Source organism: Conger conger, chromosome 9 (assembly GCF_963514075.1).
Source record: "Conger conger chromosome 9, fConCon1.1, whole genome shotgun sequence".
NCBI lineage: Eukaryota > Metazoa > Chordata > Actinopteri > Anguilliformes > Congridae > Conger > Conger conger.
In genome coordinates, this window is record NC_083768.1 from 60,281,530 (window position 1) to 60,308,310 (window position 26,781).

General features: G+C 47.8%; 1 protein-coding gene across 1 annotated transcript; it reads left to right on the top strand.

The window, feature by feature from the left end:
- Positions 1 to 1,760: 1,760 nt before the first annotated feature.
- Positions 1,761 to 22,434, top strand: LOC133137743 (zinc finger protein 385D-like). Its single transcript, XM_061256072.1, has 9 exons — positions 1,761 to 1,898; positions 12,046 to 12,236; positions 15,795 to 15,875; positions 16,000 to 16,125; positions 16,557 to 16,698; positions 17,127 to 17,360; positions 18,748 to 18,929; positions 20,767 to 20,866; positions 21,319 to 22,434. Exons 1-9 carry the CDS (start codon positions 1,877 to 1,879, stop codon positions 21,492 to 21,494), a joined length of 1,254 nt encoding a protein of 417 aa, XP_061112056.1. The 5' UTR covers positions 1,761 to 1,876; the 3' UTR covers positions 21,495 to 22,434.
- Positions 22,435 to 26,781: the final 4,347 nt, after the last annotated feature.

Sequence of the window (26,781 nt, forward strand, 5' to 3'; positions counted from 1 at the left end):
CTGGTTTGTGCATGTATTGGTTAGGGTTAGGGTTAGTATTTCAGTAGATGCTGGTTTGTGCTTGTATTGGTCAGGGTTAGTATTTCTGTAGATGCTGGTATGTGCTTGTGTTGGTTAGGGTTAGGGTTAGTATTTCAGTAGATGCTGGTTTGTGCTTGTGTTGGTTAGGGTTAGGGTTAGTATTTCAGTAGATGCTGGTTTGTGCATGTATTGGTTAGGGTTAGGGTTAGTATTTCTGTAGATGCTGGTTTGTGCTTGTGTTGGTTAGGGTTAGGGTTAGTATTTCAGTAGATGCTGGTTTGTGCTTGTGTTGGTTAGGGTTAGGGTTAGTATTTCTGTAGATGCTGGTTTGTGCTTGTGTTGGTTAGGGTTAGTATTTCTGTAGATGCTGGTTTGTGCTTGTGTTGGTTAGGGTTAGTATTTCTGTAGATGCTGGTTTGTGCTTGTATTGGTTAGGGTTAGTATTTCAGTAGATGCTGGTTTGTGCTTGTATTGGTTAGCTTACAGAGGTTCAGAACCTGTTGACTGAGCTCTTATATTGTATTATAATGAGTCATATTATAATGAGTTATATTATGAGTCATATTATAATGAGTTATTATAGTCTAAGTATTCTAGGCTATTATTACATGCTCATAACATGCATGGCCCTTTTCTGTATTTTAATAATTGGGCCTAATTCAGCACTCTCTGTGTCTCACTCTCTCTCACTCATCCTGTCTCACTCACTCTCTCTCTTTGTCCCTCCCTCTCTCACTCATTCTCTCTCACCCTCTCTCCCTCTCTCACACTCTCTCTCTTTGTCCCTCCCTCTCTCTCTCGCTCTCTCTGTCCCTCCCTCTCTCTCTCACTCACTCTTTGTTCCTCTCTCTCTGTCTCTCACTCACTCTCTCTCTGTCTCTCTCTCTCTGTCTCTCACACTCTCTCTCTTTGTCCCTCCCTCTCTCTCTATCTCACTCTCTCTGTGTCCCTCTCTCTCTCTCTGTCTCTCACTCACTCTCTCTGTATCCATCTCTCCCTCTCTCTCTCACTATCTCGATTGTCTGTTATTCATAAAATTTGAGAAGGTTGTATTACAGGATATTTACTCCTTTTGGAAACTGTTTCTAATTGAAATGAATGGAATGAACATTTTATGACTCATGATTATAAATTATTATAAATTATTAACCATGCACGCTGTCCCAAAATACTGAAATACTGTCACTCCTGAGACATGTTGGCGGGCAGACCCTCCTGAGGACAGAAGGAGCAGGATCTGGTTCGTTTATAGAATCTGTGGCATTGGCAGTTATATTTGTCAGACGGTTGTCTGTAATGCTGGTACAACAGCGCGCGTCCCTGACGGTACAGCGCGCGTCCCTGACGGTACAGAGCGTCTCCTCCGGATCGCACCTAATCCTCATCTGCATTCCACCAGCCCCAGCAAGCGGGGAGAGTAGTTAGGGGAGAGGCCTACACCTTCTCACCTGTGAACAGCTGACCTTCAGTAGGCTATTTTCTAAATTGTTTTAAAAAATTGTTTGAAGTAATAATAATAATAATAATAATAATAATAATAATAATAATAATAATAATAATACATAGTTATTGACTTACATGAAATTATAATCTTAAATATCCCCACATTCTTGTACGAGCCGTCACACCTTTTAATACAGAGAGCGAGAGGAAGAGAGAGAGAGAGAGAGAGAGAGAGAGAGAGAGAGAGAGAGAGAGAGAGAGAGAGAGAGAGAGAGAGAGCGCGCATCCCACGGACCGCGGAGCGGAACTCGTGTAGAATGAGACGCGTCCGAGGTGGCGCCCGTCCACACCACGCCGAACTTCCCGCTGGATCCAGACGGGAGAGCCGGAGTTTTCCGTGAATGTCTCACCCATGAAGAGCAGCATGTATTTCGGTGAGTTCTCCGGTCCTGGTCGTCCTGGGGAGGCATGTGGACGTATTCCTGGATTTCGTACGATTGGCGACTGACATCATCTTCATAAACATCGGTTTAACTAAAATGGATCCTCTCGGTTCTTTATAAATCAGTGCGATTAGGAATAGGAATGTATATCTTTTTACTTCTGTGTGTGGATATGTTTACAGCCGCGCTGTGGGGCAGTCGTAAGAGGAACAGATTTCTGTTTCATGTCAGCTACAAAAGTTGGCTTGTTCAGAACGCATTGCATTTCATTGACAGGAGATGTAAGACGAGTCAAACTGTCAAGTTCGGAATACTGAAACTGGAAACACGTCTTTTCCAGGACAATCGCCTTCAGCGACCTTTTTTTTAAAAAAACGGCAATTTAAAATCTCATTTAAAATCAGAAACAGACTTCCCTTCAGTTGAATAATTGAATTTAAAATGTAATTTTGTAATAGTGAGCATCGTCAAAACATATGGATCTGATTTTGGTAACCTGATACGTAGAACGTTTATCGATATTAATATTTTGGTCTTACATCCTTACTGTAATAATATTTTATTGGGTGTTATCATTCGCTTTACTTTGCGATGCAGCCTACGTTTTTGTTTTTAATTACATTGAGAAATTGTCTCTTGCTTCTGCACAGGCTAATTAGATGGCATAGCCGTGGGGTTTTATTTCAAACCTTTCTTGAGCAGCGTAGCCACAATCCCCCGCAGTTTCTAAAAGTAAGTGTAGGGATGACATTCTCAACGACACAGAATGATTCACACGAGTCATTTTATAAGCCACTCGTTTCCTGTGATTCTGTGTCAGTCCCGTGCGCTCGTGTAGCGTGCACTCTGTTTGCCGTAAAGAGTTTCTGACCGCGGTGTGCGTGTGTGCGTGTAAACGGCGCATAAAATCCTCCGGATTAACCCCGACTGGCCTTGCGGTCTTGGGTTTTATTGGAGGTGCCACCACCACTGATGTCAATCCCAGACCTCCTCATCTTCATCAATCGTTGTTTTACGAGGAAGTCACACTGAGGTAGACATTCCCCAGGTGCGACCTATCCAACACTATTCTTCCCCACATTGCATGGGGAAATATGACAACTAATTAGTATAAAACATATAATCATCCCGACAGTCAACATCATGTATGATGGAGGCACGGACAATTAAATACTAAGATTAGCAAGAGGAAACGTAGTTTAAAAAAGTCAAAAGCCAACATCATAGCTGAGAGCCTGGCTGGACTCCCAGAGGAACGGTTTTCACTTACAAACATTCTGTAGCCTACGGTTAATTCGGCAGTTTATGTTTCCCTGGAAACCGGATTCAGCTAAACAAATAAATTAAGCCTACGTCCCGAGTGCCTACATTGGGAATATTTCACAAACATTATCACATAGGTTTGATAGTCGTGTGGAAGGGTGATCAGCCCAACATAGATATATGTTAATAAAACCATATTCTGTGTTGTGGAAGAAGGTATGTAAATCACTCAATTAGAGCTAGGGGCAGTCGGTCGCTATGCTAACTGTAGGCTCAATGCAGTCCCTTCCTGTGGTCTAAGATACCTAGGGGCAGTAGATACCGAAACAAAGAACCCTCCCCATTCTGGAACATGGACTGAAGTAAAAAGAGCTGATCCAGGTTTTACTCAGGGCAATTATCCAGCGAACGCCGTAATCCTGCTTCGTGATACATGCTATTTAGCTTGTTTATATTTTCTTCTTTTGTTTTGGAGTTGGAATGCAGCAGTGGCTGCCAAGCCAACAACAATAGCACGGTATTAGCATGGAAACTTAATGAGCTCTGTGATTGGACTATTGTTGTTATGTTGAGGGTTTGCTTCACTGGGAGAGTTGCAGTCTAAGCCAGCTCTCCACTCACACCAAATACGTCATTGTTGTGGATTCAGAAACTTTTCTGTGCTCGATTTAGCCTGCCTGGTGCAATTGAGCCAACCAAGAGGACAAGAAGGCAGGTTTGCAGAGTACCCTATTGTACCCTATCTATTCCAATTGCGTATGTGTTAGCTGAGGATGCACTGCCTACACCCCCTGACAGCCCCCTACAGGAAAAATGCGGAACTGCTCAAAACCAGTCTGCCAACTCACTCTACTGGCGGAAGCAGAAAACATTGGGCAAATCATTCCAGAACATTCCCTAAATCCCAGATGTATCCAGAAAATTCCCTAAATCCCAGATGTATCCAGAACATTCCCTAAATCCCAGATGTATCCAGAACATTCCCTAAATCCCAGATGTATCCAGGACATTCCCTAAATCCCAGATGTATCCAGAACATTCCCTAAATCCCAGATGTATCCAGAACATTCCCTAAACCCCAGATGTATCCAGAACATTCCCTAAATCCCAGATGTATCCAGAACATTCCCTAAACCCCAGATGTATCCAGAACATTCCCTAAATCCCAGATGTATCCAGAACATTCCCTAAATCCCAGTTATATGCAGAACATTCCCTAAATCCCAGCTGTGTTCAGAACATTCCCTAAATCCTGGATATATTCAGAACATTCCCTAAATCCCAGATGTTTTCAGAACATTCCTTAAATCCCAGTTGTATGCAGAACATTCCCTAAATCCCAGCCGTGTTCAGAACATTCCCTAAATCTCAGCCGTGTTCAGAACATTCCATAAATCCCAGCCATGTTCAGAATATTCCATAAATCCCAGCTGTGGTCAGAACATTCCCTAAATCCCAGCTGTGTTTAGACATGCTGAGCAAGCAGGCAGTGAGGTCGTGTTTATAAACCCATCGGATGTGATGGCACATGTGACAATGTGGCTGAGGTGCTTAGCTGGGACTGGGATCAGGTTGGTGATTCAAGCCCCTGTTACTCACTATAAGATCTGTGCAGCTGTTGGGCCCTTGAGCAAGGCCCTTAACCCCACATCGCTCCGGGGGGGGGACCGGCCCCAACTTAATCTAATCAACTGTAAGTCGCTTTGGAAAAAAGCATCAGCTAAATAACAGTAATACCATCTAAAAACCCACCATCAGCCGTGATTTCCACCCTGGTTTCTGGACAGGCTTCTTTCAGACCACCTCTGCAGACCTCAGGACCCCAGGCCTGTATCCACGGAGACGCGACAGGCACAGTGGGAGGGGATAGCTGATTATCGACGTGCGCTCGACTGCTCTGCATCGTGGGTAAACACGGCGTCCGCGTTTAGAAAGCCCCGGGATTTGGCCTCTGCTTCAGGCCTGTGAACGGGTCCCCTCTTATCAGTGCATTCCCCATCCCGCCAATTAGCCTGCCCGCATTCCAGAGACCGCCATCCGTGGGCGAGCAAACGCCTACCATCCGTGGGCGAGCAAACGCCAAGCGCACACTGTTCTCCTGAAAAATCACCTGTAGTTTAGACCCTGAATCAGTCACATCATTAAGCCGCACTAAACAGCATTTCGTGAATCCCTCGTCAAATTGCACATTTTGTTGATTTTCTGAGTGCAACACCCCCCATGCAGGGTACAAACTCTTCTGCAAGCCTTGAATCACAATTACTGTTAAGTTGCTGAATGGAACATATTGAAAAACATTTCATACTATCCACTGAATCTGGATAGTATGAAAGTTTGGCCACCTTGTCTGGTGGTACGTAGTAACACCTCTTTGGGCAGAAATCTCAGATCCCAAAGATTTCTGGCAGCCAGCTAACAGTCTTTCTGTAGAACAGCTAACAGTCTTTCTGTAGAACAGATAACAGCCTTTCTGTAGAACAGCTAACAGTCTTTCTGTAGAATAGATAACAGTCTTTCTGTAGAATAGATAACAGTCTTTCTGTAGAACAGATAACAGTCTTTCTGTAGAATAGATAACAGTCTTTCTGTAGAACAGATAACGGTCTTTCTGTAGCCTAGATAGCAGTCTTTCTGTAGATCAGATAACGGTCTTTCTGTAGAACAGATACCAGTTTTTCTGTAGAATAGATAACAGTCTTTCTGTAGAACAGATAACGGTCTTTCTGTAGAAGAGCTGACAGTTTTTATTTTCTTGTCATGTTTTCCTGCTTGTGCTGCATGTTTGAGATCTTTCCACACCGTGGGGACTGAAGTCTGGGGAATGTGAATGCGATTCCAAAACCTTATCCTTTTGTACTTTTGTGTCATTCATGGTTTATTTTGAGGTATGCTTTGGATCATCATCTTGTTGAGATATCCAAGCTCTTTTCAGCTTCAATTTATACACTGACTCTGTGACAATAGCTTCCTGGATTTATTGATATTAAGTTGAATCTATTCTTCCTTCCTCCCACGCAATATTTCTTGTGCCGTTGCCTACCTCTCAATCCGAATAGATCCACCTCCGTGCTTAGTGGTTGGCAAGGTCTTATTTTTTTCAAATGCTCCCCCTGTTTTTCACCAAATGTATCACTGGTGGTTGCGCCAAAGAGTTAATGTTTTATTCTCATCCGCCACAGTACTTTGTTCTAAAATGTCACTGGCTTATCTTAGTGATGTGTTGCATTCTTCAGACATTGGCTTTTGAGCTTGCAGAAAAGGTTTTCTTCAAACGGCCCTTCCAAGGAGATCGGTTTTGTGTCAGCATCGCTTCACAGTGGACCAGCACCTCATGACTTCTGTGTCAACTGAATCTTTCTGCAGGTCGTTTGCAGTGAGATCTTTCTGCAGGTCGTTTGCAGTGAGATCTTTCTGCTGGTTGTTTGCAGTGAGGTCTTTCTGCAGGTCGTTTGCAGTGAGGTCTTTCTGCAGGTAGTTTCCAGTGAGATCTTTCTGCAGGTCGTTTCCAGTGAGATCTTTCTGCAGGTCGTTTGCAGTGAGGTCTTTCTGCAGGTCGTTTGCAGTGAGGTCTTTCTGCAGGTCGTTTGCAGTGAGGTCTTTCTGCAGGTAATTTGCAGTGAGGTCTTTCTGCAGGTCGTTTGCAGTGAGGTCTTTCTGCAGGTCATTTGCAGTGAGGTCTTTCTGCAGGTCGTTTGCAGTGAGGTCTTTCTGCAGGTCGTTTGCACTGAGATCTTTCTGCAGGTCGTTTGCACTGAGATCTTTCTGCAGGTCGTTTGCAGTGAGGTCTTTCTGCAGGTCGTTTGCAGTGAGGTCTTTCTGCCGGTCGTTTGCACTGAGATCTTTCTGCAGGTTGTTTGCAGTGAGCTGTGGGTTTGGCTTTGCATACCTGTGCAGTCTCATGGGCAGTTCCAGATCTTCACCCGTTTGCCTTCCATTCCATTTCCTGTTTCTGACGGGGGAAAAGGTCATTCTTATCACCGTCCCCTGCTTTGTAAAAGTCATGTTATCTGACTATTCTACAAGGACTCAAGCAAGTATTAACTGTGCTTAAACTTTTACTCATGCCACATTTACGGGTTAATTTTCAAGTTTTCCAGATGGTAACGGGCCAGCACTCGCTTCTGTTCACTGTTTGAATGAAGGACAGCTCCAGTGCTGCCTGCGCCCCTCTGGGCTGGGGATGTGGCCTGACCTTTGACCTTTGACCTTCTCCGCCAGGTCTGCACTCGGTGGAGAGATTTCTTTGTACAAAACTCACTCAGTACAGGGCTAAGCTTAAACTCGCCCTGAAATCTGTCCATTCATCTTTTTCTATCTTCATACAGACGTTAAATACTCAGCAAACTGCCAGTTTGTTGTTTGTCCTGCAGGAATGAAAACGCGGGGGTAACTTGTTTAGATGTTGTGGTGCCGGGACAGCCTTTCTGTCCTGGAAACAAAAAGCAGGGAAATAACTTGCGTTACACTTCCACAGGAACCGTAAACATCCTCGCTCAGAACATTTGCGTGCTTGTGTTCCTTTCACTGAACCTCTGGTGGGAGGCCTAATAACCAACAGCCTACGACGCGATAGAATGTTTTTATTAATTATATGATAGAATGTTTTTATTGATTATATGATAGAATGTTTTTATTGATTATATGAAAGAATGCAATGTTAATATGTTGGCCTACAGGCCTATTTATTTATTTTTATTTGTTGTATACAAGCAGTGTCATCTTATTTAATTTATCCTACAAAGGTTTGTTTGTGTGTGAGAGAGAGAGAGTGTGAATGTATAAGTGTGTGTGTGTGTGAGAGAGTGTCAATGTATAAGTGTGAGTGTGTGTGTGAGAGAGAGAGAGAGAGTGTGAATGTATAAGTGTGTGTGTGTGTGTGTGTGTGAGAGAGAGAGAGTATGCATGTATAAGTGTGTGTGTGTGTGTGTGAGAGAGAGAGAGAGAGAGAGAGAGAATGTATGAATAAGTATGAATGTATAAGTGTGTGTCTCTATCACTGTTCATTCTGAAATATAATAATCAGGACAGCTCTATTAACAACGCAGTGAGCTTGATGGGTTCTAATAGTAAAGGGTTCTGCTTGTTCTGTAATGGTGTTCTAGCAGTGAAAGGTTCTGTTGGTTCTGTGTGGTCATCTTCTCCCCATGTTAACACATCTCTGTCCTGCAGTGTGTCAGAGCAGGGCTAATCACCCAGGGGTGTGAGGAGTGTGTCAGAGCAGGACTAATCACCCAGGGGTGTGAGGAGTGTGTCAGAGCAGGACTAATCCCCCAGGGGTGTGAGGAGTGTGTCAGAGCAGGCCTAATCACCCAGGGGTGTGAGGAGTGTGTCAGAGCAGGCCTAATCACCCAGGGGTGTGAGGAGTGTGTCAGAGCAGGGCTAATCACCCAGGGGTGTGAGGAGTGTGTCAGAGCAGGACTAATCCCCCAGGGGTGTGAGGAGTGTGTCAGAGCAGGGCTAATCCCCCAGGGGTGTGAGGAGTGTGACTAATATGATATGCACTGTTTTGTATGTCACTTTGGATAAAACTGTCTGTGAAATGTAATGTAATGTAGTGTAATGTAGTGTAATGTAGTGTAGTGTAATGTAATGTAGTGTAGTGTAGTGTAATGTAATGTAGTGTAATGTCATGTAGTGTAATGTAGTGTAGTGTAGTGTAATGTAATGTAATGTAATGTAATGTAGTGTAGTGTAGTGTAATGTAATGTAGTGTAATGTAGTGTAGTGTGATGTAGTGTAATGATCTGAATGAGACGCTGATCGTCTTTCTCGTGGGAGAGTGGTGTGATATTCCGCCTGCGGAATTCCTCAAACAATCCACCCTGGGGTGTTCACTAGAGCAGGACTAATCACCCTGGTGTTCACTAGAGCAGGACTAATCACCCTGGTGTTCATTAGAACAGGACTAATCACCCTGGTGTTCACTAGAGCAGCACTAATCACCCTGGTGTTCATTAGAACAGGACTAATCACCCTGGTGTTCACTAGAGCAGGACTAATCACCCTGGTGTTCATTAGAGCAGGACTAATCACCCTGGTGTTCATTAGAGCAGGACTAATCACCCTGGTGTTCACTAGAGCAGGACTAATCACCCTGGTGTTCACTAGAGCAGGCCTAATCACCCTGGTGTTCATTAGAGCAGGACTAATCACCCTGGTGTTCACTAGAGCAGGACTAATCACCCTGGTGTTCACTAGAGCAGGACTAATCACCCTGGTGTTCACTAGAGCAGGACTAATCACCCTGGTGTTCATTAGAGCAGGACTAATCACCCTGGTGTTCATTAGAGCAGGACTAATCACCCTGGTGTTCACTAGAGCAGGACTAATCACCCTGGTGTTCACTAGAGCAGGCCTAATCACCCTGGTGTTCATTAGAGCAGGACTAATCACCCTGGTGTTCATTAGAACAGGACTAATCACCCTGGTGTTCACTAGAGCAGGACTAATCACCCTGGTGTTCATTAGAGCAGCACTAATCACCCTGGTGTTCATTAGAGCAGGACTAATCACCCTGGTGTTCATTAGAGCAGGACTAATCACCCTGGTGTTCATTAGAGCAGGACTAATCACCCTGGTGTTCATTAGAACAGGACTAATCACCCTGGTGTTCATTAGAGCAGGACTAATCACCCTGGTGTTCATTAGAGCAGGACTAATCACCCTGGTGTTCACTAGAGCAGGACTAATCACCCTGGTGTTCACTAGAGCAGGCCTAATCACCCTGGTGTTCATTAGAGCAGCACTAATCACCCTGGTGTTTATTAGAGCAGGCCTAATCACCCTGGTGTTCACTAGAGCAGGACTAATCACCCTGGTGTTCATTAGAACAGGACTAATCACCCTGGTGTTCACTAGAGCAGGACTAATCACCCTGGTGTTCATTAGAGCAGGACTAATCACCCTGGTGTTCATTAGAGCAGGACTAATCACCCTGGTGTTCACTAGAGCAGGACTAATCACCCTGGTGTTCACTAGAGCAGGACTAATCACCCTGGTGTTCATTTGGCTGTCTCTACAGGCCTCAGTTATTCCCAAGACACGCGGGACTCCGTTCTCTTTGGGCGGGGCTGTGTTAGGGCGGGGCTGTGTTAGGGCGGGGCGGGGTTGTGTTAGGGCGGGGCTGTGTTAGGGCGGCTGTGTTAGGGCGGGGCGGGGCTGTGTTAGGGCGGGGCGGGGTTGTGTTAGGGCGAGGTTGTGTTAGGGCGGGGCTGTGTTAGGGCGGGGCGGGGTTGTGTTAGGGCGGGGCTGTGTTAGGGCGGCTGTGTTAGGGCGGGCGGGGCTGTGTTAGGGCAGGACGGGGCTGTGTTAGGGCAGGACGGGGCTGTGTTAGGGCGGGGCTGGGCTGTGTTAGGGCGGGGCGGGGCTGTGTTAGGGCAGGACGGGGCTGTGTTAGGGCAGGACGTGGCTGTGTTAGGGCGGGGCGGGGCTGTGTTAGGGCAGGACGGGGCTGTGTTAGGGCAGGACGGGGCTGTGTTAGGGCAGGACGGGGCTGTGTTAGGGCAGGACGGGGCTGTGTTAGGGCGGGGCTGTGTTAGGGCAGGACGGGGCTGTGTTAGGGCAGGACGGGGCTGTGTTAGGGCAGGGCGGGGTTGTGTTAGGGCGGGGCTGGGTTGTGTTAGGGCGGGGCTGTGTTAGGGCAGGACGGGGCTGTGTTAGGGCAGGGCGGGGTTGTGTTAGGGCGGGGCTGGGTTGTGTTAGGGCGGGGCTGTGTTAGGGCAGGACGGGGCTGTGTTAGGGCGGGGCTGGGTTGTGTTAGGGCGGGGCTGTGTTAGGGCAGGACGGGGCTGTGTTAGGGCAGGACGGGGCTGTGTTAGGGCGGGGCTGGGCTGTGTTAGGGCAGGACGGGGCTGTGTTAGGGCAGGACGGGGCTGTGTTAGGGCGGGGCTGGGCTGTGTTAGGGCAGGACGGGGCTGTGTTAGGGCAGGACGGGGCTGTGTTAGGGCAGGACGGGGCTGTGTTAGGGCGGGGCTGTGTTAGGGCAGGACGGGGCTGTGTTAGGGCAGGACGGGGCTGTGTTAGGGCGGGGCTGGGCTGTGTTAGGGCAGGACAGGGCTGTGTTTGAGAGGGAGTTCCAGAGGGGTCGGAGCGGCAGATGTTTGGGCAGATGGTTGGGATTCTGGGAAAAGTGCAGGATGAGGTCAGCTCTTTTTAAACCTGCACCTTTGACCCTGTCTTTGAGCGGGGCCGATCAGCATCAAAGCCTCTGAGTTTCATTCGGTGACCGTGGCATATAAAGACCATTTTCACGCTGAACGCTTTAACCCGGGAGAGAGAGAGAGTTTTCCACTTGTTGTTGTTGTACCATCTCTCCACACTGGCCATCTCCTGGCTGGTCTGGTTTGTGTCAGAGCTATTCCGTGTTAAATCACCCTGGACAGAGGACATTTTAGGCCTCATCGACTTGTATAACCACACCGAACCTCAGCCCTGATCCCCGAGAGGAAAGGGAAGCAGATGGACAGATGACCACTCCTCCTTCTCCCGTGCCACAGCCTGGATTAGCTGCCTTCATTCAGACTGGTGCACAGCTGCTGTTCTTGTTGTTTTAATCACCTGAAAACCTAAATCCAACAAATGGGTCTATGAGTTATGATGAAATTGATGGTGTGTGTGAGCGTGTGGGTGTGTGTGGGTGTGTGTGAGTGTGTGTGGGTGCGTGTGAGCGTGTGGGTGTGTGTGAGTGTGTGTATGTGTGTGAGTGTGTGTGTGTGTATGTGTGTGAGTGTGTGTGTGTGTGTGTGTGTGTGTGTGTGTGTGTGTGTGTGTGTGAGAGAGTTGTGGCGTTTTTGCCGTACGACACTTGTTGCGAGGGTCATGTATAAATAAGACTGAAGACACGAAATAAGACTCCGCCCCCCCCTCACCTGTACAGGTAACCCGTGTCAGAGCTCGGTTCTCTCCACCCTGGTGCGTACCGCCCTGCCTGCAGCCACGCCCTCTCATGATGTCACCGCCCTGCCCATGGCCACGCCCTCCCTCCATATGAAACCCTTCTTGCCCTTCCCCCTGGACTCCGCCCCCCTGGACTCCGCCCCCATCGGACTCCTCCCCCACTTCAGCACGGTATGTCTCCTGGGTCACATGACTGGGGTACGTCTGCTCCTGCATCACATGACTGGGGTACGTCTGCTCCTGCATCACATGACTGGGGTACGTCTGCTCCTGGGTCACATGACTGGGGTACGTCTGCTCCTGCATCACATGACTGGGGTACGTCTGCTCCTGGGTTACATGACTGGGGTACGTCTGCTCCTGGGTCACATGACTGGGGTACGTCTGCTCCTGCATCACATGACTGGGGTACGTCTGCTCCTGGGTCACATGACTGGGGTACGTCTGCTCCTGGGTCACATGACTGGGGTACGTCTGCTCCTGCATCACATGACTGGGGTACGTCTGCTCCTGGGTCACATGACCGGTTCTGTTCCTCTGAAGGGCTTTTTTAGTTAATTCCATACACACATATCCTGCAAATTACATTTTTAACAGGTTTAAATTGCAGTTATCATGTTAATTCACGATTAACATGCATCAAATACGTAATTGTTTTGGATTCAAATACTTTTCTATGCTTAACTGAGCTTGTCTGATGTATTAGAACCTAGGAAATATAAAATACTCAAAACGTGCGAACCCACATTCTGGTCCTCTTGGTTGGGGCAATTTCCAATTTGAGCACAGAAAAGTATTTGAATCCAGAACAATGACGTGTTTGACCCACGTCTGACACACAGCGCTGTCACCCAGATCAAATTTCTGTCTTTGAATCAGCTTTGATGAGAGAACATTTCACCATTAGAGTGCATTACTTCCCCTATAAACATCTGTTTTTTCTGTTTATTTATGAGACCAGAATCTCTTTCCCAAGGGAGCTCATGTCCAAGCGAACATATTCTTGTGTGTGTGTGTGAGAGTGTGTGTGTGAGAAAGAGAGTGTGTGTGTGTGAGAAAGAGAGTATGTGTGTGTGTGAGAGTGTGTGTGTGAGACAGAGAGTGTGTGTGTGTGAGAAAGAGAGTATGTGTGTGTGTGAGAGTGTGTGTGTGAGAAAGAGAGTGTGTGTGTGTGAGTGAGTGTGTGTGAGTGTGTGAGTGTGAGAAAGAGAGTGTGTGTGTGTGAGTGAGTGTGTGTGAGTGTGAGAAAGAGAGTGTGTGTGTGAGTGTGTGTGTGTCGCGTGAACTATAGCAGAAGTTGGAGCACATTTGAAATTAGAATGGATTGCGCTGTTATTAGTTTAGCCCTTTGGGTTAAAAACAGAGGTGGGTAGATGAGAATTCAGGTACTACGTTCTAGAAGGATCTGCTCTCAATTCCTGTTTCATTAACCTGTGAGGCATTCTGAGCTGAGGTTGTGAGGCAGTGAGCAGAACACCATTTCACTGATGAAGGCCGCATGCCCAAACGTCTTAATCATTAACCTCTCCTAATGAATAACATTCAGTGTGCCTGTTTTTATTCATGTAGTCCTGAGAGTTTAAATAAAAGGTGTTTGATGGAGGCATAAAATATATATAGCTTTTGTCAAATTCACAAGGCAGGTGTTAAGGCCTGTTGCAATCTGATGATATTTACACCTGCGTTTTGGTTCAGTAGCGTTTGCGATGGTGTTAAGATGAGTGTGAGTGTGTGTGTGTGTGCGATGGTGTTAAGATGAGTGTGAGTGTGTGTGTGTGTGTGTGTGTAAGAGTGTGTATGTGTGTGTGTGTGTGTGTGTGTGTTGCCAGTGTGTGAGTGTGTGTGGTGTGTGTGAGTGTGTATGTGTGTTGGTGGTGTGTGAGAGCGTGTGTGTGTGTGTGCGTGTGTGTGTGTGTTGGCAGTGTGTGAGTGTGTGTGAGTGTGTGTGTGAGTGTGTGAGTGTGTGTGTGTGTGTGTGTGTGAGTGTGTGAGTGTGTGTGGTGTGTGTAAGTGTGTATGTGTGTTGGTGGTGTGTGAGAGCGTGTGTGTGCGTGTGTGTGTGCGCGTGTGTGTGTGTTGGCAGTGTGTGAGTGTGTGTGTATGTGTGTTTGGTGTGTGTGAGTGTGTGTGAGGGTGTGTGTGTGAGTGTGTGTGTGTGTGAGTGTGTGTGTGTGTGCTTGGTGTGTGTGTGTGAGTGCGTGAGTGTGTGTGTGCGCGTGTGTGTATGTGAGTGTGTGAGTGTGTGTGTGTGTGTGTGTGTTCAGATTGCACTAGTAATGAGGACTGACATGAGTACTGGGACCTTTCAAGTGAGGACCAGCCAAAATGTTTTTCTTCTTTTAATGGCATCCGGGGCCTTGTATAGAGCTGTGTGCAGATCTGAGAGGTCCTCATTTATGGGGTAAACCACGCAAAATACGTGTTGTGTGTTTGTGTCTTTGCTCTCTGTCCCTCTGCCCCCCTGACTGATTACTGATTTTCCTGATTGGAAGATTTTTTGTTGTTGTTTGTTTTTGTTTGTTACAATTTTGGAGGGAAAGTTGCTCTTGCTGGGCAGATGCAAAGGAGTGCTGATGCAGGGATTTGATTGATTGCCTATTCTTCTGGAGGGAATGCAGGGATTATTTGATTGGCTACCATTTTGGAGGGAAAGTTGCTTTGTGAGTGGGGAAGGGAGGGGTGTTGTTTAGATGAGTTTGGCTTTTCAACAGAAATGAGCTGCCCAGACATTACAGATAGCCCATACAATCTCCTCTCACTCAATTGTACCAATCTCTCACAGTTATCTTTTTATTACAAAAATATAAATAAATTAGGTCTTTGTTGAATTGAGTTTATGTTCAAATTATATATATTCAAATTATAAATCATTTATTGTGTGTATTTATAAACATTATGCTATAATTGCAGTAATAAAGCAATGGCCTGCTACTAGATTTACATACTATAAACTAATATCTAATTATGTATCATATATAAGTGGAATATTTAGTGATGGACAGCAGGATGAATCGCACTTGTCTATAGCACTGAACCAGTCAAGCAGTTGATTTAAGGAGCCATATTGTGGGGCTCTTTCTCACAGCAGTGCAGGTGATATTGATACATTGTATGAGGAAGCAGCCGGTGACTCTGCACCAATCAGCATTGGCCTGCACCCCCCCCCACTCTCTGTGCTCACTAAATGACTGAACTGGGGGGGGTGTTGTTTAAAGACAGACAGACACACACACACACAGTTGTTTAAATGAGTTTGGCCAGCTTTTCCTCTGAATTGAGCTGCCAACACATTACAGATAACTCATACAAACTCCTTTGTGTGTGAGTGACGTGTTGTGAGTGTACAGGTGAGCATACAGGTGAGTGTACAGGTGAGTGATCTGCTGTTAGTGTACAGGTGAGTGTACAGGTGAATGATGTGTTGTGAGTGTACAGGTGAGTGTACAGGTGAGTGATGTGTTGTGAGTGTACAGGTGAGTGTACAGGTGAATGATGTGTTGTGAGTGTACAGGTGAGTGTACAGGTGAATGATGTGTTGTGAGTGTACAGGTGAGTGTACAGGTGAATGATGTGTTGTGAGTGTACAGGTGAGTGTACAGGTGAATGATGTGTTGTGAGTGTACAGGTGAGTGTACAGGTGAATGATGTGTTGTGAGTGTACAGGTGAGTGTACAGGTGAATGATGTGTTGTGAGTGTACAGGTGAGTGATGTTGTTCTGTTTTCTCCAGGCTGTGCTGGGGGTGTCAGGTACGGAGCCGGGGTCTGCTTTGCGCTGCTGGAAGGCTGGGTTAGTCTGCAGGAGGATGTGTGTAAGTACAACACTGTGTGTGTGAGTGTGTGTGTGTGAGAGAGAGAGAAAGGGAGTGTGCCTGCAGGTGACTGTGTTTAGCTGTGGCTAACTCCAGGGTAACTGTGCGGTTGTGTTCTGTGCAGATGGACCCAGTTCAGAAAGCCATACTGAGCCAAACTCTGGGCCTGTCTGCCCTTGCACCCCCACCCCCCCACAAGAGCAAACATCTGGTGTCCTGTGCCCTGTGCCAGCTCAGGTTCAACTCCGAGGTGAGTCACCAACCAGTCATTTCACACGTGTGACCTTCCATCTGGGAACAACAGTTATTTAGCTGATGTTTTTATCCAGAGCCACTCACAGTTGATTAGACTAAGCAGGGTCCAATCCTCCCTGGTGCAATGGGGGGTTAAGGGCCTTGCTCAGGGGCCCTACAGCTGCTCTGATCTTATTGTGGCTACACTACACTGGTGGCTCGAACTTTCAGTCAAGCGCCTTAGCCACTCGGCTATAGGCTGGCCCATGATCACATGACCCTGAACTCCCTGATCACATGACCCTGCACTCCATGATCACATGACCCTGAACTCCCTGATCACATGACCCTGCACTCCATGATCACATGACCCAGTGCAGTATGATCACATGACCCAGTGCAGTATGATCACATGACCCAGTGCAGTATGATCACATGACCCTGCAGAAGCAGGCGTTGGCACACTTCAGAGGCACTCGTCACGCCAGGAAGCTGCGTGTTCTGGAGGCTCCGGACGCTCACGTGGTCACCAAGGAAACGGCCAGGAAGGCCCCCCCCGCGGCCCCCCTCCCCAGCCCCCAGGGCTCCGGTGAGGCTCCTGCACACTGACACTGCACACGGTCACCGCTGAACCACTTAAATCAACATCCCATTTACTGCACCATCAACGCCTCTTTAACAAACCGACACCACCTGGGTCTAACAATGCCAGCTAGCTGATTAGCTGCTTTTTTAAAAAGGTAAAAACAAACATTACACTGATGTAATATTGTGCATTATCACAGCTTCTGTTCTCTCTGACGTTTTCCCATCCACAGCCATTTTCACTCGCCGCGCACAACCTTTCCAAACTGTCAGCGAACGTTAGTTGAATATTAGCAAACGTTAGTTGAATGTTAGCAAACGTGAGTTGAATGTTAGCGAACGTTAGTTGAATGTTAGCGAACGTTCACGGTCTTGAGTGCACGTGTGGGTAAGGTGCACCCGAGAGTAAAGCCCAGGGCTGTTCTCCTCTAGACTGCAGAGCAGTCTCCCCTCCCACCACAGGGGCGGCGCTATCTGGCAGCAGTGGCACAGCGGGAGCGGAGCCGACCTCTGACCCCATCTCGGCGGTCAGTCCCAGCGGCCCTGGGGAGGCGGAGGGGGAAGGGGGGGGGGAGACGGAGGAGGAGAAGGCCAGGAGGCTGCTGTACTGCTCCCTCTGCAGGGTGGCCGTCAACTCCACCTCCCAACTGGACGCACACAACAGTGGTGAGTCATCATCCCGCGCCAGCAATACACACCGTGTCATCATCCTGCATCTGTGGTACACACCGTGTCATCATCCCGCACCAGCAATACACACCGTGTCATCATCCTGCGTCAGTGCTACTCTATGGCCAAATCTTGTGCTTCACATCACAGTTTGTATAAGTCATCATCTCAGCTGCTCGTCTGCCAAAACCTGCTGTATGTACGTCAGTTATCTTAAAGAAGTTGATCCACTGTTATATAGCTTGCTAGCAAGCGAACTAGCTATATATTCACAAGTATGTTAACAAATTTTATACTTATGAAATTCCGATGCCTGTCTAATGTGGACCCATGGCACCAATAGTTCATGCAACAAAAGTAAACTAAATACGTATAACACTGGCTAACATACCTGCAAATGGATTGGCTCGCAATCTTGCTAGATAGCAAGCTATATAACAGTGGATAAACTTTGTTTAAGATAGCTGATGTTAAAACAGTTTGTGGGGTATCTTAAGTTGTCAAAATAATGTCAAGTTACCTAATGTTAGTCCATCAACTTTGCTAGCTGCCAATGAGATTGGCTAACAAGCTAACATTGTTAGCTAATGTTTTTCATTTCAGGCTAGAAAACAACTTTTTTGTCAGTGATTGATTATGGAGATGCTGTTTACATGCGTGCAAGTAAAACCTGTTTGAGCTCATTGGACAGTGTCTATCATGCAGCATTAAGGCTCATGACTGACTCCACTTATTGCACACTGCACCCTGTATCTGAAAGCTGGTCTGTCCTCACTCTCAGCCCGTAGGCAATACCATTGGTTACTTTTGATTTATAAAGCTGTCCTTGGTCAGCTCCCACCGTATTTAAGTTCTGTGCTAGTGGACAAATACAAATCCATATGCATTGAGATCACATGAAAATCCAGCTTAATACACAGATACCTTTAGAATATTTTTAACTGTTTATCGGCGAGCGATACAATGGACACTGTATGCACTTGTTTTACCAAAATGTTTTTCTGTGTCTTGCTGTGTGTTATGCAACATTTTTGTTATTTCTAAAAATGTTTGCCATTTGGGCCAGGACTCCCTTGTAAAAGAGATGTAAATCTCAGTGGGACTATTTCCTGGTAAGATAAAGGTAAAATATATAAATATTTTTTAAATATCCTTTACCAACTTTTAGCAGATGAGATGATTAGAGACAGGTACACAGTGTCCCATGGAGCAGCCCTTGTCAGACTGAGGTGATAATGTATATTCTGTGTCATGGAGCACGTTTTAAACAAGAGTCATGTCTAACGTATGGAGTTTTCCCTTTGTCACTGGGCTCAACCTGGGAAAACAGACTAACCTTGACGTGTGTGATTATCTGTGATGTGACCTTTGACCCCCTGCTCAGGCACGAAGCACAAGACGATGCTCGAGGCTCGAAGCGGTGGGGGGGCCATCAAGTCCTTCCCCAGGCAAGGGGTCAAAGGTCGGTTGGCTTCTCCTACCCAGCTCATCACAGGCCTTCAGAACAAAACGTTCTTCTGTGAGATCTGTGACGTGCATGTCAACTCCGAGACCCAGCTCAAACAGGTGAGTGTCTTGCCAACGATGGCTGTGAGGTTGGAGTTAAACCCGCAGACACTGCGGCCCCTGCAGGACTGGAGTTAAACCTGCAGACACTGCGGCCCTCCAGGACTGGAGTTAAACCCGCAGACACTGCGGCCCTCCAGGACTGGAGTTAAACCCGCAGACACTGTGGCCCTCCAGGACTGGAGTTAAACCTGCAGACACTGTGGCCCTCCAGGACTGGAGTTAAACCTGCAGACACTGCGGCCCTCCAGGACTGGAGTTAAACCTGCAGACACTGCGGCCCTCCAGGACTGGAGTTAAACCTGCAGACACTGCGGCCCTCCAGGACTGGAGTTAAACCTGCAGACACTGCGGCCCTCCAGGACTGGAGTTAAACCTGCAGACACTGCGGCCCTCCAGGACTGGAGTTAAACCTGCAGACACTGCGGCCCTCCAGGACTGGAGTTAAACCTGCAGACACTGCGGCCCTCCAGGACTGGAGTTAAACCCGCAGACACTGCGGCCCTCCAGGACTGGAGTTAAACCCGCAGACACTGCGGCCCTCCAGGACTGGAGTTAAACCCGCAGACACTGCGGCCCTCCAGGACTGGAGTTAAACCTGCAGACACTGCGGCCCTCCAGGACTGGAGTTAAACCTGCAGACACTGCGGCCCTACAGGACTGGAGTTAAACCTGCAGACACTGCGGCCCTCCAGGACTGGAGTTAAACCTGCAGACACTGCGGCCCTACAGGACTGGAGTTAAACCTGCAGACACTGCGGCCCTCCAGGACTGGAGTTAAACCTGCAGACACTGCGGCCCTCCAGGACTGGAGTTAAACCTGCAGACACTGCGGCCCTCCAGGACTGGAGTTAAACCTGCAGACACTGGGGCCCTCCAGGACTGGAGTTAAACCCGCAGACACTGCGGCCCTCCAGGACTGGAGTTAAACCTGCAGACACTGCGGCCCTCCAGGACTGGAGTTAAACCTGCAGACACTGCGGCCCTCCAGGACTGGAGTTAAACCTGCAGACACTGCGGCCCTCCAGGACTGGAGTTAAACCTGCAGACACTGCGGCCCTCCAGGACTGGAGTTAAACCTGCAGACACTGCGGCCCTCCAGGACTGGAGTTAAACCCGCAGACACTGCGGCCCTCCAGGACTGGAGTTAAACCCGCAGACACTGCGGCCCTCCAGGACTGGAGTTAAACCCGCAGACACTGCGGCCCTCCAGGACTGGAGTTAAACCCGCAGACACTGCGGCCCTCCAGGACTGGAGTTAAACCTGCAGACACTGCGGCCCTCCAGGACTGGAGTTAAACCTGCAGACACTGCGGCCCTACAGGACTGGAGTTAAACCTGCAGACACTGCGGCCCTCCAGGACTGGAGTTAAACCTGCAGACACTGCGGCCCTCCAGGACTGGAGTTAAACCTGCAGACACTGCGGCCCTCCAGGACTGGAGTTAAACCTGCAGACACTGGGGCCCTCCAGGACTGGAGTTAAACCCGCAGACACTGCGGCCCTCCAGGACTGGAGTTAAACCTGCAGACACTGCGGCCCTCCAGGACTGGAGTTAAACCTGCAGACACTGCGGCCCTACAGGACTGGAGTTAAACCTGCAGACACTGCGGCCCTCCAGGACTGGAGTTAAACCTGCAGACACTGGGGCCCTCCAGGACTGGAGTTAAACCTGCAGACACTGCGGCCCTCCAGGACTGGAGTTAAACCTACAGACACTGCGGCCCTCCAGGACTGGAGTTAAACCTGCAGACACTGGGGCCCTCCAGGACTGGAGTTAAACCTGCAGACACTGGGGCCCTGAATTGCTGAATGAAATATTATATCCCCCCCCCCAGCACATCAGCAGCCGGCGGCACAAAGACCGGGCGGCGGGGAAACCGGCGAAACCGAAGTACAGCCCCTACAGCAAGCCCCCCAGGACCGGCACCACTCCGCCTGTGAGTCTGCCTGCCGTACCGCCGTTGCCAAGGCAACCCCGACTGTCCACGAGTCTGTCCCCTTCACATCACCATTACCATGGCAGCAACCTGCCGTTTGTCAATCTGTCCAGTTACACGCCGTTGCCTGAGCGACGAGCCCACAGAAACAGGGGCTGCAGTGTCAGGTGTTCATCACATGAGATCTCATTGGCCCATTAGTGGAGACACACCTCTCTGTTTCCCCCATTGCTTTGTTTCCATTGGCTGTTTAGATTTGTTTCTTTGCAGCGGAAGATGATGGCAAGAGCTTGGGATGTGTGTGGACTGTGTGTGTGTGTAAGTGTGTGTGTGTGTATCTGACAGGGTGTGTGTGTGAGAGTGTGTATGCATGCATGTGTGAGTGTGTGTATGTGTGTGTCTGATTGGGTGCTTGTAGAGAAGGTTCACGCTGTGCTGTGATTGGTTGACAGGTACGGCAGCCAAAGCTGATTCCAGGTCATGTGACAGTCGCTGGGGTTCCACCCATTACCCTGAGCTCCACCCCCGCTTTAGCCACCGCCCTTTTTCAGACGCCGAGCTTGCTCCGCCCCTCCCCCGGACCCCTCCGAACTGCACACACCCCCGTTCTGTTCACCCCCTACTGAGATGGACCAAACTCAGGTCTGACCTGGTCCAGAACTGAACCGTGCCAGATCTCTGGGTCTCCTGACTGGGCTGTGAGATGGGCTGAACCCCACCCCCCGGCTCTGGAATGGTTTGATCCAGGATGTGGTTGACTAGGAGGGACCTGATTCTACACAGCCTCTTTCCCCGTCTGGACAGTCAACCTCCAGAACCTTCCGGTGTGATCTGGACCACCCCTGCCATCTGCAATAATGTACAGACTGGACTGAGGAACGGATGATTGCTGATCCAGAACTGGAACCAGAACCAGGGAACTGAAAGCATTAAAGAGAGTGAAGTCCAGATAACACAGATCGAGTGTTCCTCTAAATCATTCCAGAGTAGGACTGAGGGAACCACTGGCTCGTGTGTGTGTGTGTGTGTGAGTGTGTGTGTACCTGTTTGTGTGTGTGTGTGTGTGTGTGTGTTTGTATCTGCGAGTGTGTCTGTTTGTGCGCTTTTTTCTATACTTGTGAGGACCACCATATGAAAACACACATTGGAAGAGAGGACCTTTCTGCATATGAGGAAAAACATGTTGTCCTCACAAATAATTATTCTATTAATATTAAAAGAGTAGTCCAGATAACACTGATGCAATGTTTCCCTAAGTTATTCCTGTGTGTGTGCATGTGTGTGTGTGTGTGTGTGTGCATGTGCGTGTGTGTGTGCATGTGCGTGTGTGTGTGTGTATGTGCGTGTGTGTGTGTGTGTGTGTGCGTGTGCATGTGCGTGTGTGTGCCTGTGCGTGTGTGTGTACGTGTGAGTGTGTGTGTGTGTGAGAGTCTGTGTGTGTGTGTGTGTGTGTGTGTGTAAGTGTGTGTGCACGAAGCTCAGAGAGCAGAAGGATGTCAGTTGCTATCTGTCAGTGATCATAATAGAATAAAGAATAAAGAGTCTTACTTTCTTTAAAAATTTGAATGCGTTATTCTTATTGGCCATGAAAGCTATTCACAGCACCTGGTAATCAGAACATTTCTACATCTCTCTCTCTCTGTCTCTCTGTCTCTGTCCCTCTCTCTCCCTCTCCCTCTCTCTCCCTCTCTCTCCCTCTCTCCCCCACTCTCTCTCTCTCTGTCTCTCCCTCTCTCTCTCCCTCCCCCCCTCTCTCCCTCTCTCCCCCCTCTCTCTCTCCCTCTCTCTCAGTCTCACTCTCAGTGTCATAAGTGTGTCAGAGAGACTTCCTGACCGCATGTGGTTTTACTTTGTGGAATCGCAGTGCGATCTCACATAGCTATAGGGGGTTTAAATGACAGCATTACTGGGGGAGGCGGGGGGAGGGAGTGAATAGATTCAATTTTGGCCCTCATCCATCCCGCCTGTCCCATAGGAGAGTAGCATTCCGTTCTCTCGTCAGTGACAGACTGACCCTGTATCCTCCATGGGGAGTCGTTCATAAATACAGAAAGTGTAATTTCTTTGAAAAAATGTCCAGCAGGTGCAAGAAGAACCAAGAATCAAATGCGTGAAAGTTTGGGAGTTTGTTATAATTCCTTATTTTACTGTTCACTAATCCAGAGAACTCAAACAGGGTAAATGTGTTCACAGCTTGCCAGGGAATGAGAGGCTTCAAGCGTGCCCCACTTCTTAAAACCGCTGTTTTAGAGTACAGTTTAAATCACTGTCTGTAACTGACAGACGTACAGTGTAAATCACTGCGTGTCTGTAACTGTGTCTGTAACTGACAGATGTACAGTTTAAATCACTGCATGTGTCTGTAACTGTGTCTGTAACTGATAAACATACAGTTTAAATCACTGCGTGTGTCTGTAACTGTGTCTGTAACTGATAAACATACAGTTTAAATCACTGCGTGTCTGTAACTGATAAACATACAGTTTAAGTCACTGTCTGTAACTGTGTCTGTAACTGATAAACATACAGTTTAAATCACTGAATATGTCTATAACTGATAAACATACAGTTTAAATCATGTGTCTGTAACTGACAGACGTAGTTTAAATCACTGTGTGTGTCTAACTGATAAACATACAGTTTAAATCACTGCGTGTCTGTAACTGACAAACATACAGTTTATATCACTGTCTGTAACTGTGTCTGTAACTGATAAAAATAGTTTAAATCACTGCATGTGTCTGTAACTGATAAACATACAGTTTAAGTCACTGGGTGTGTCTGTAACTGATAAACATACAGTTTAAATCATTGCGTGTGTCTGTAACTGATAAACATACAGTTTAAATCACTGCGTGTGTCTGTAACTGAGGGGAAAGGTCTGATTCAATGGCCTGGAATGGATGAAAAACCACCAGAGGATGAAAATCCAGGTCCAGAAAGTAAAAGTCCTCCCCAATATTTAGTCCCTACTCACCTGGATTTGCTAATTAGCACAATTATTTTGCCAGGAGGGAGAACGAATGAATGAAATCAGCTGAATGAAATCAATCCTGATCTACCCCCGCGGAAAATACAATAAACATCAAGCATAAAGTTCATATATATATATTTAACATAGCGCTTGTATTACGATCAATAGAGCACTAGAATACACAATGTTGACAGGTAGCTTGGTTCTGATTGGTCCTCTGCATGTTTCCCAGGGAGACGAAAGAGCTTTGTCGTTTTTTGCCCTCCTGTGACCTTGGATGTACAGTTATTTTAAAGCTAAATAAGTGTGTGTGTGTGTGTGTGTGTGTGTGTGTGTGTGTGTGTGTGTGTGTGTGTGTGAGAGTGTGTATGTGTGTGCGTGTATGTACGTGTGTGTGTGTGTGCGTGCGAGTGTGTGTGTGTGTGTGTGTGCATGAGTGTGTTTATGTGTGTGAAAGTAAGTTTGTGTGTGTGTGTGTGTGTGTGAGAGTGTGTGTGTGTGTGTGTGTGTGTGTATGTACGTATGTGTGTGTGTGTGTGTGTGTGTGTGTGTGTGAGTGTGTGTATGTGTATGTGTGAGTGCATGTGTGTGTGTATGTGTGAGTATGTGTGAAGGAGTGTGTCTGTGAATATTCATCAGGTACAGACAGAAATGAGATATTATGAACCTTTTCGAAAACCTATTACAAACTAAATGTAATATTTCACCACAGGTACTTATAACCACTATTAAGAAGACTAATGAAAAAAATAATAATATAAATTCATTTTTCATACGCTGCCCAACATTTCTTCTCTTATAAAACAGTTTGTAGTTTCAGACCCTCGGCTGGGTCTACAGGTGCATCCGCTGCTAGGCTGCGATCAGAGCAATAAGTCCAAGCCCAGACAGAGTCCCGTTCCTCAGGACATCGATAAATCTGAGGTGGTTTGGAGAGGAAATGCTGGCTCTCTCTGATACCTCTGCTCCATATTAATGGAAACACAACATTCATCTGCATTTCAAGCTGGAAAAATGCAATGTAGTACCTGGACACGGGCTGACTCGAGCAGTGATGATGGGCAGAATTTCACAGATTTTTTTCCCATACCAAAGTTTTGGGAGAAAAATCCCTTAGATTGTGAGTGTAAGTCATGATTATTTGCATGCTAAGCATCTCCTGGGATATTATGAAATTACATTTAATACATTTATAGAGCATTGCTAGAATTCGAACGTGACACAACACATTCATTTTTCACAGATGATGCGCTATGCAACCAATTTCAACACTCCTTTTATCTGGCAGAATTTTTTCGTTTCCCTGGAGAAGTGCACGGCGGTCCGGTGTGATGGGTAAGAGCGTCCCATGAAGCAGTGCTGATTCAGTGTCCCGTGAAGCAGTGCTGATTCAGTGTCCCATGAAGCAGTGCGGATTCAGCGTCCCATGAAGCAGTGCTGTTTCAGTGTCCCGTGAAGCAGTGCGGATTCAGCGTCCCATGAAGCAGTGCTGATTCAGCGTCCCATGAAGCAGTGCTGATTCAGCGTCCCATGAAGCAGTGCTGATTCAGCGTCCCATGAAGCAGTGCTGATTCAGCGTCCCATGAAGCAGTGCTGATTCAGTGTCCCGTGAAGCAGTGCGGATTCAGTGTCCCGTGAAGCAGTGCTGATTCAGTGTCCCATGAAGCAGTGCTGATTCAGCGTCCCATGAAGCAGTGCTGATTCAGTGTCCCGTGAAGCAGTGCTGATTCAGTGTCCCATGAAGCAGTGCTGTTTCAGTGTCCCATGAAGCAGTGCGGATTCAGCGTCCCATGAAGCAGTGCTGTTTCAGTGTCCCGTGAAGCAGTGCGGATTCAGCGTCCCATGAAGCAGTGCTGTTTCAGTGTCCCGTGAAGCAGTGCGGATTCAGCGTCCCATGAAGCAGTGCTGTTTCAGTGTCCCGTGAAGCAGTGCGGATTCAGTGTCCCGTGAAGCAGTGCGGATTCAGTGTCCCGTGAAGCAGTGCTGATTCAGTGTCCCGTGAAGCAGTGCTGATTCAGCGTCCCATGAAGCAGTGCTGATTCAGCGTCCCATGAAGCAGTGCTGATTCAGCGTCCCATGAAGCAGTGCTGTTTCAGTGTCCCATGAAGCAGTGCGGATTCAGTGTCCCATGAAGCAGTGCTGATTCAGCGTCCCATGAAGCAGTGCTGATTCAGCGTCCCATGAAGCAGTGCTGATTCAGCGTCCCATGAAGCAGTGCTGATTCAGTGTCCCGTGAAGCAGTGCGGATTCAGTGTCCCGTGAAGCAGTGCTGATTCAGCGTCCCGTGAAGCAGTGCTGATTCAGTGTCCCATGAAGCAGTGCTGTTTCAGTGTCCCATGAAGCAGTGCGGATTCAGCGTCCCATGAAGCAGTGCTGTTTCAGTGTCCCGTGAAGCAGTGCGGATTCAGCGTCCCATGAAGCAGTGCTGTTTCAGTGTCCCGTGAAGCAGTGCGGATTCAGCGTCCCATGAAGCAGTGCTGTTTCAGTGTCCCGTGAAGCAGTGCGGATTCAGTGTCCCGTGAAGCAGTGCGGATTCAGTGTCCCGTGAAGCAGTGCTGATTCAGTGTCCCGTGAAGCAGTGCTGATTCAGTGTCCCGTGAAGCAGTGCGGATTCAGTGTCCCGTGAAGCAGTGCTGATTCAGTGTCCCGTGAAGCAGTGCTGATTCAGTGTCCCATGAAGCAGTGCTGATTCAGTGTCCCGTGAAGCAGTGCTGATTCAGTGTCCCGTGAAGCAGTGCTGTTTCAGTGTCCCGTGAAGCAGTGCTGATTCAGTGTCCCGTGAAGCAGTGCTGATTCAGTGTCCCGTGAAGCAGTGCTGTTTCAGTGTCCCGTGAAGCAGTGCTGATTCAGTGTCCCGTGAAGCAGTGCTGTTTCAGTGTCCCGTGAAGCAGTGCTGATTCAGTGTCCCGTGAAGCAGTGCTGATTCAGTGTCCCGTGAA